The sequence below is a fragment of the Pleurodeles waltl genome, chromosome 8 (assembly GCF_031143425.1).
Source record: "Pleurodeles waltl isolate 20211129_DDA chromosome 8, aPleWal1.hap1.20221129, whole genome shotgun sequence".
Taxonomy (NCBI): Eukaryota; Metazoa; Chordata; class Amphibia; order Caudata; family Salamandridae; genus Pleurodeles; species Pleurodeles waltl.
In genome coordinates this window covers 943616287-943625721 of record NC_090447.1, presented here as the reverse complement: position 1 = coordinate 943625721, position 9435 = coordinate 943616287, and the positions used below count along the sequence as shown (strand labels likewise).

General features: G+C 48.8%; 1 protein-coding gene across 1 annotated transcript; it reads right to left on the bottom strand.

Moving 5' to 3' along the window:
• Positions 1–3651: 3651 nt before the first annotated feature.
• SLITRK1 (SLIT and NTRK like family member 1) lies at positions 3652–8201 on the bottom strand. Its single transcript, XM_069205202.1, has one exon. The coding sequence runs from the start codon at positions 6911–6913 to the stop codon at positions 4826–4828; it is 2088 nt and encodes a 695-aa protein (XP_069061303.1). The 5' UTR covers positions 6914–8201; the 3' UTR covers positions 3652–4825.
• Between the last annotated feature and the right edge of the window lie 1234 nt (positions 8202–9435).

Genomic DNA, 9435 nt, shown 5'->3' with positions numbered 1-9435 from the left:
TATTCTTTTAGGCCAAATATATGATGTAAGGTTCCGCACGTGACACTTCCCTCCATAGAGCATGTCAGCAAAGGAAGTACATGGTTCATTAACACACTGTTGACAGTGCAAACAAAGATGCATTTGCAGTAACATTAAATATACCTGTTGATGCACATACTCTGTCTCTAATCATTTCACAATGTCTGCAATGCTTCACAGTGTTCCAACAAATGACTCAGCTACATGACTTAGCTTGAACAATTAAAGGTGCATGTAACTTAACAAACCTTGTAAGTAAAAAAAAAAAATACATTACTCACCCATAGTTTCCCCCATCCCACGACCACCTCGTCATGTATATTCAGTTTTGCTTCTGCCACCTAAAATGTGTAACAGCTGCACCAGTCTTAAAAAAGAACAGGCACACACAACAGAAATGTCCCTTTTCGGTTCGTGTTTTAAACTGTAAGCAACTCGGTGCTGACTGAAACACGGTAATCATAATCATGCCGTGGATAACGCCTGCTCAGAGAACATGCTAAGAGGCATCAGCCCTGCTGAGCTCACATGGCCAGGCGTGTCACGTAGTACAACACTGACACCGAAAAGTAATGCATCTCATCCCACTTATTTCAAGTAGATTTTCTCTTCCTGCTCGTGATATACAACAAGCCTCTTTGCCATCCAAAAAATCCAAATTATAAATGTTTGGGCTGGCTGTGCAGTTCAATACATGTGAACCTTAATTAAAGCTGCCGTGATTCTCTTTAGAAGACGTATTTTGCTGGAATGTTCTCAGCTCATCTGCAGCACACGGCCCCCTCAGCTCGGGGGGAAACATCAACAGTGGACAAGACATCCGCTCAGTTCCACTACCTCACCTTGTACTGCCACGGTTTGTGTAAGAAGTCGAAGAAAGGCGTCACTGGAAACACCACACTTCACCTACGTCTAGTAACACCTACGGGGAAGTCCTTGTAGGGAAGTGAAAACATGCAGCCTGAGTGCAGCACTGACGGAAATGCCGCAGTGTCTTTGGCTTCAACACCACAGTGAGAACACGGCACCAATATATAACTTGACCTCCCCAAATGAAATGTAAACGTTGCATCTACTGTTCACACTCTCTTTTTGCCTCAACTGATCTTATTTACTATCTATTCTCCTTGTAATAAAGCGCCAGTAGTTTGTTGAGAGCCTACGGCCTTCGATGCAGTGAGTACTTAAATTAGTAAATAAAACTGAGAGCCCTTTAATAGATTACTTTTCCAGTCTGCATACGAAAATTTAAGAACACAACTTATTTGTCATTATTTATAGAGATCTGTCCTTTAGTGATTTAAACATTCATCTGTCCCACACAATACACCAGTATTCAGCTGCTCAGCCATCTCTGACTCAATTTCCTGTCCGTCCATCCATCCATCAGTCCATTCATCATCCATCCATCCATTACTTTATCAGTCAATTCAACCATCAACCAAACACAATCAATTCATTCAAATCAAACTATCCATTCATCTATCCAATCATCCATCCACCAATTAATCTAGCCGTCTGTAGGTCTATTAAATTATCCATCCACCCATGCTTCATCCATCATTCAACCATCAACCAAACGCAATCAATTCGGCCAAATTGCACCACTCATCCATCCACTCTTTCATCCACCCCTCCAAACGTCCATTAATCTATCCAATTATCCACCCACCAATCAATCTAGCCATCCGTAGGTCCATCAGTTAAACTATCCATCCACCCATGCTTTCGCCTGCATGTTCACCCATCCAAGATATCTATCAGTCTGTATGTCCATCCATGTGGATAGGTAACTAGATATAGACCGGCCCACCTGATTGTCGGTATCCATGTTTTTCAAGTGTTGTGTATGCCTAGTAACAGATTTTTTTGATTTTTTTTTTACACGCACTTAATGTAGATAAGTGGACGCACATGGAAAAATGCATGCTGTGGTAGAGAGAAAAGCTCTGTGTGAGAGCTAGGCAGCGTATATATGTCTGTGTGGAGGGGGTGACGGTATATCTAAGAGAGATGCAAAGACATAGATTCATCCATCAACAAACAACAGGTAAGAGTACAGCAGAATAGGAAAGAGACAAATATTGCCAGTGAAAGCAGTAACTAACCGTGTTTCCATAAGGATAGATAGATAGATAGATAGATAGATAGATAGATAGATAGATAGATAGATAGATAGATAGATAGATAGATAGATAGATAGATAGATAGATAGATAGATAAGGATCAAGAACGCAGACTAGAGATGTTTTATGATACGATTGTTTAGCTGCTGTGTGCTTTTTTCGAACCAAAATCGAATTGTCTTTCTTTTTCTGGGCAACCATGGCTGATGTTGCCAAAGGCTTGCATTTTGCCAACGCGCCTATAGTTAGTTCTGTGAAGGGGAGTATATGTGCACACTTGTCACTTCTTCCTAGAAGACGGTGTGCCATCCGCCGATTTCACATTACAGAAGCGCCATCCCCAATCTCTCACAAGAAAAATTCAATAATTGTCCACAATTGAACGCTAGTGGTCGTATATACAACATTAGCGTAGGGAGGTCAATTTAACACGGATGGATTGATGCAAAAAACGGTACTCGGTGGTTGGAACATTCAGAATAGCAATTACATACAAGACGCCTTAAGAACAAATCCAAGGCATGTATGAGAAAGCGTTCGTGCGTGGTTGTTTACTAAACCAGTGAAAAGAATGTTTTGTTTTTCATTCTCTGTGCTCCCTGTTACCCCGCTCACTGGTCCAGAACATATCCACGAAAGGGGTGGCGTAGCAACGGCGCGAGGTACCACAGCTCCATTAAGAAAAAAAAAAAAAAACAATACGCCCATGCACCTGTAAAAAAAAAAAAAAGAAAGAAAAAGAATCCCAGCCATAATCGAGTGAAATGGCGTCTCGACCCCTGGTTTCCGGTGCCACTGCACCTGCTACACTCTTCATTGCCCACGCAGAAGGAACAACTTGTCCCTGCCTGAAGTTTCCCTGTTGGTTCTGATATTGCATAAATCGCGAATAATACATCCTGTCCTGGGTAAAGCACCGTGGGCACGCTTCGGTATCACAGCCTCAAAAATATTAACACGCACGATATTGTCTGAACGGGACACATTCTGACATCGCAACTAATCGCGATAATCGCGAGTAGAGCTTCGAATACTTTTGACCTAACACGCACACATATTGAGAGCGACAGAGCAGTATGTGCGGTGCGTGTGTATGTGTGTGTGGTGTATGAGTTAGTGTGGGGGCAGTGACACTGCTGTCAACTGTCTGCAAGACTCTCCTGACAGTCATGTGTCCCGGCCTCATTTGCTGACCAGAGGAATCCTAAGGCAGCATGATGATCGCGATCTCTTGCAGAGCGCATTCAATCAAACCTGAGCAAACAGCGCTACTGTGGCTGCAGCGAGCGCTGGTGGGAAGAGGGGATTTATTAATAAGGGAATCTCTGCCGCATTGGAAAGGGAAACATTCTGCATAATGCCTAGCAGCGGGGAGGAGGAGAGGGGGGTCTTGAGGGAGGAGGAGGGGCTCAGCCGCAATTCCAGTGCCTACCACCTCCCCCATCCTTCCACAGAAGGACCACTAGCCCACGCCGAGGAAGGAAGCTCCAACGATCAGCCCAGGAAATTGAAAACATTTTCACTTTAATACTGAAAAATATGCCATTATAAAATTCTCCAATATAATTAGCGAGTTCCACTGCATGTGACTCAGTTCTCATTTCCCCAGTTAGACTATGATTTACAACAGCACAGAAATTCTGCCATTTACTTTGCAGCCTAAGCACTAGAGAGTGACATTAATTGGTCATGCTCAACTGCCTCGGTTTCTCTCCCTTCTTTCTTCTCTTTTTCAATGTGTACAGTTACCATACTATATATAAAAAAGAAAAAAAGGAAATTAAAGGGGGCTGATTTTACATTCAGATGGAAAGGCATTTTTGGATCTGTTTAGAAAAAATAAACACCCTCACACTGCATAAGCATTTTTGTCTCTTTTTTGGAATTCATAGTGAAATAAAAAGGGAAAGGAAACGATGACTATTCATGCAAACGTCTTAAATAAACCCATACACATGTTCCTTTGTTCACAGTTTAAAGTAAAGTCCGGACTGCGTCCCCACCACGAGAGAATGCAGAAATGGCACTTAGATGTCGGTAGAGCACAGAAGGGACGTCGGGTGATGGGTGGAGGGTGGCGGTGAGTGGTCGGACGCAGCCCCCGGGTGCTTGCTGAGGGTCCGTGGGGGCGGAGGGGACGTTGGACTTTCCATGCGAGCCATGCAGCACGTTGAATCTTTCAGTCAGGTATTTACATTACATTCATGCGTTCGTGCAGCTTGCCCCTCCTGTGCTGTCACCACAGAGGCCAGCCACTGTACACAAGGGGACCCCTGCTCCCACACCCCACGACCTGCCACCGCTTTAATTTCGCCAAATAACCGAGAGGAGACCACCTCGGCCGCCTGGTCCCTTTTCCAGAACTCCCTACCCATTACCGTGGAGCAAGTGCAGTCGGGGCACGAAAGGTTGACCAGGGCAGCTCTGTGTTCACTGTAAGTCGGTACCACTGCCATCGTGCCAGCCTGGTATCTTTTTCTTTATTTCAGTGAACATTTTCTAGAAGGTAGCATTCTTGTCAACGCGCCTCTGGCCTATAGCGCAAAGTACAAATCTCAGTCTGTGTCTGTCAGCGTGTGTGTGTGTGTCTGCTTTCTGCTTGGTGTGTTTTTGTGTGGTAATCGTCCCAGTCACCTAATGGATTGTTCAGTGGACGAACCAAAAGTCCTCCCTAAGTTCTAGTCTGACAGGGAGTGCGAGCCACAGTCGTACACCCTGTGGCTCCCGTCTGAGTTGAAGGGCCCGTTGTGCCAGTATGAAGAGTCGCACACTGTCTGCAGGGAGTTGATCTCCGAGGCGGAGGAGTTGGCCTCGCGCCGCTTGGTTCGCTTCCGGTTTCGCAGGATGAACACCAGCATCCCCACCACGGTGAAGGCAGAGGTGACAAAGACCAGCAGCAGTCCGGGCACCAGCACCGAGATGGACACCCTGCTGGTCTCTAGGTAAGAGTTAGAGTGGGTGCCCGCCTCGGCTGCCCCCGTGCTGTTCTTTTGGGAGCTGAGGGTGGGTGACACCTTGGCGTACAGCTGGGGGCACATCATGTCATTGGACAGGAAGCGGAAGTCCTTCCCCCAGAACTCTTCGGGGAAGTAACACTTGAGGTCGCTGACAATCACCTCGGGCCCCAGGCGCTCTGCCCACTGCTTGAAAGGCACATTGTTGCAGGAGCAGTCCCACTGGTTGCCATGGAGGTCGATCTGTATGATGGAGGTGAGCTGATCTAGCACGCCTGCCACTGGCAAGTACATGAAGTAATTATTATGCAGGCTGAGCTTGGACAGGGAGATTCCAGCAAACACATCCACGGGCAAGGCTTTCAGCAGGTTGTTATTGAGGATCAGGATCCTCAGGTTGGGCACAGGGTTGAAGGTGTTGGGCAGGATGAGCTGGATGAAGTTAAACTCCAGATTCAGGTATTCCAGGCTCTGCAGGCCGCTGAATTTCTCGGGCATGAGTGTGTCCAGACAGTTCTTGTCCATATACAACCATCTTAGGTCCGTAAGGTTCTGGAACGTGTTGTTCTCCACTATGCCGATGTTGTTGTTGCCTAGGTCGAGCAGGCTCAGGTTTCGGTAGTCCAGAAAGTGGGCTTTGCGAATGGTGTGGATTTTGTTTTCTCTTAGAAAGAGCTCTTGCACATTTAATGCCTTGGGCTCGAGGTCGGCCAGGCTCTTGACGTTCCTGCTGCTGCAGTCCACCTTCAAGCCCGAGCCCACGTTCTGCTGACCGCAGCTGCACACCAAGGGGCAGGGGATATGGTGCAGTAGCCTGTTCTTGGCATTGTGCCTGACCACGGCAGGGGTGGGCCTGGTTTTGATCTGCCAGTTGCCAGGCACCTTGGTCCCACCCGTGGGCCCAGAACCTGGGGTGGCAGCCTCTTGCTGACCACTGACTTTAAAAGCGGTGGGGACCGGGCCAGGGTCACACGTCTCCTCCTGGGCTGGAGGGGCAGCCAGGCTGGAGTCCACCCCGTTCTTCAGAGGGCAGAGGTCGCGCTCCTTGGTTTCGTTCAGGTCCCTGCCCTGCAGCCGTGTGGGCGCCTCGCAGATGACCCGGCCGATGAGGGCATTCTTCGGAATGTTCTCGAGCCATTCCTTCAGCGAGAAGAGGTCGCAGCTGCAGTCCCAGGGGTTATCCTCCAGCAAGATCTCGGCGATACCGGGTATCTGCTCCAGGACCCCCTCATAGGGCAGCGTCTTCAGGCGGTTGCCCCTCAAGTCCAAGTGGGTGATGGGTACGTACTGAAAGATGTTGTTGGGCAGGGTGCTGATGAGGTTGTCGTTCAGAATCAGCACCTCCAGTTTGTTCAGGTCCCTGAAGGCGCCCGGATCGATGTCCCTCAGGAGGTTGAAGTCGGCCTGGAGGTACTCCAGGTCGTCGAGCCCCAGGAAGGTGTGCCGCTTGAAGGACTTGATTTTATTGTTGTTGATGTGCAGGCGCTTCACGAGCTGCAGCCCCAGGAAGGCCCCGGGCACGATCTCGTGCAGGCCGTTGTTTTCCATGTGCAGACTGACCGCATTGTAAAAGTTCGCGAACTCGTTGGGGAAGAGCCGGGTGAGCGAGTTGCCGTGCAGTAAGAGGTGGTAGAACTGCGACGTGGGGGCGGTGAAATGCTGCAGGTTACTGAAGCCCTTCTTTTCACAGTCGACGTGCAGGTCGCCCTCGATCTCGTTGCAGGCGCAGATCTTCTCTTTGCAAACATCCCTGGTCACATTTCCGGCGGCAAAACACAGAGACGTCTCCAGCAGCAGAATCCAAAGCAGCATTTTTAAAAAGAGCACTGCATCCCCGATCTCATGACAAAGTCTGGCGAATCTTCACAGATATCACCCCGGGGAAAAAATCAAAATGAGAAACAAATTCAACTCGCCAAAGAGCGATCGTCCCGGATGGGTGAAAACACGTACATTTATTTGTCTCCAGTTCCTTCTTTTGTATTAGTCACGACTCACAGCAACGAGCCCAGACACCAGTCAATAATTATATCCACCAACTCTCCGGGCACGTAGTGCAAGGCACGCAGAAAAAAGTACAAGGTGGAAAAAACATACGCCACTGGAATTATCAAAAACAAAAAAGCAATCTAACGAATTTTCTGGCAGGCTTCAGCAATCCGAACAGTTCCGGGGGATACTTGAGCCTGGTATTTCGAAAAAACGGCATGCTACAGGGAGCCGCCATGCGAATTGAAAAATGGGGTGGGGTCTTGTCCGCAAGCTCTGCCCAACACCCTGGCACTGACCTTGCCTGGCGTGTGTTTTGACCCCCCTGCGTTGTTAAATCCACAGCAAGGGGTAGGTGGGCAGTAGTGTCTGGCGCCGGCCCGTGCCTCCCGGTACCCAAGGCTGTTCCAGGCGCTGTCCGCCAGCTCGCGGTGCTGAAGTCAGGGACCCGGCGCAATTGCCGTGGAGCCAGTGGTGCTGTGCTCTGCCAGCCACCGCCGCGGCCCCTCGCCGTCCATGTCTCCCTTTCTCCCGGCACCGAGCTCCCTGCTTACCGCGTCCTCCTCCGGCTGCCTCTGCTCTGCCAGCACAGAGCCTGTGTGTGTGTGCGCGCTGAAGGCGGCGAGAGTGCGGGAGAGGGAGGGAGGGCGGGGGAGAGAGAGGAAGAGAGAGTTGCTAAGAGGCTCTGCTCGTTCCAGCCTGGTGCACTCTGAAAGATCTGACACCCTCTGCTGAGCTGCAATGGCAAAAATCTGCCTGCTAAAGGATTGCTGAAAAAAATCCACGCGCAGGCCAAGCGTTAAAAACGTGGGCATTAAAAACTGTCGATCTACCGAGGCGCTTACCCCAACTGTGTATTTTACACTTTTATCTCAAACGCATGCGATTCTTGTGTCCACTGTAAGTATTCCCGAGCTAATTAATGCCGCACTTTTCTACCCGTTTCGTCAAGGTTTGAAAACAAAGAGTTGCGCGTTATCTCAGAGTGGCCAATCGGTCGTGGTACTCACTCACGCCAGGTTGAGGTGTTTATTTTTTAAAGTGTATTTTTCTGCCCCCAGCTCAGTAACTCAGTTTTGCGCCTTTGTGCTGCTCGGCTCCGCTTCCCCGGAATGTGGACACCTCGCATCAGCGTAGCCTGTGTATAATTGATGCGATACGGTGGCCCGCGGGGGAGGGGGTGAGGGTTTAAGGATGTTTGAGCCTGTGTGGAACGCTGCTGTGCGGGCATCCCGCTTTATTTCTGTGTCATTCCATTCGAAGGCACATAGATAGAAGACATGGCTGTTTCTTGTGTGAACTTATTTTTTGTGTGAGCATGCAATTCATTTATCCAGGTTGCTATGCTGAGATTTTATTAGCATTTTCCACTCACACCGCCCCTTCCGACATATTAGTGGACATCTTAAAAAAAAGGAAAAGTAATGACGTTTAATTTGGATTTTTAAGAGGTAAGTGCGTGCAGGGTAGCACAGAGAGGCAATGTGGGCTGTCGACAATAACATATATTAAAAAAAAAAAAAAAATTAATGCAGGAGCAGAAAGAATGGGGTGGCTAAAATCGATATTTAGTCTGCCAGAAAAAAACGTAATCACCGCCGGTAGGTGGCGTGTCTTCGCAAGTGTCCCGCAGCCCTGGCGTTTGCCTTCCATCTTCACATTCTGACACTGCGGTTACCCCCGGTTACCCCCATCAGGGAAGGTTCATCGCTGGGGGCTCTGCTGGATTCGGGAGAGTGGAAAGAGAGGAAAGGCGGAGGTGGTGCAGGGACGGTGTAGGGGTGGGGAAGAGCAGGTTCCTTGTCTATATATAGATAAAAAGTCAGCATAAAGCATGTGGCAGCGGCACTCCTGTGTTCTCCCTTGAATGCTAATTCTGTCCGGGCTCCCAGCGTCTGCATGTTTTAGCGCTGAGGAGCCATCTGACCACTCTCATCTGATGCCATCCAATTCATTTAATTAGACCGGGCGCGTCTCCGCAGCTGGGGCCATTTTTTGCGATCTGCTTTGGTGACTAATGAGTCACTTAGGTGTCTGCAGTCTCGGGAAACAAGGGCGGCGGAGGATGGATTCCACACTGACAAAATGCCAGATAAGCCAATGTCTGACAGGTAAATAAGAGCGTGAGAAATGCAGACATATGCTCCGGGGTCTCTGAAGAACAGACGCAGTGAACTAAGTACTGAAAAACAGAACCCTCTCTCTCTCTCTCATATTAAAGTCACCCCTCTTTCTCTGCCTTGGCCCCACTTTCCCTCATCCTCTTCCTGTGCCTATCCGTCTTTCTTGTCCTGTCTCTTCTAACACCATCGCCATCTCTCTCTATTTCCATTTCCCTCATACTC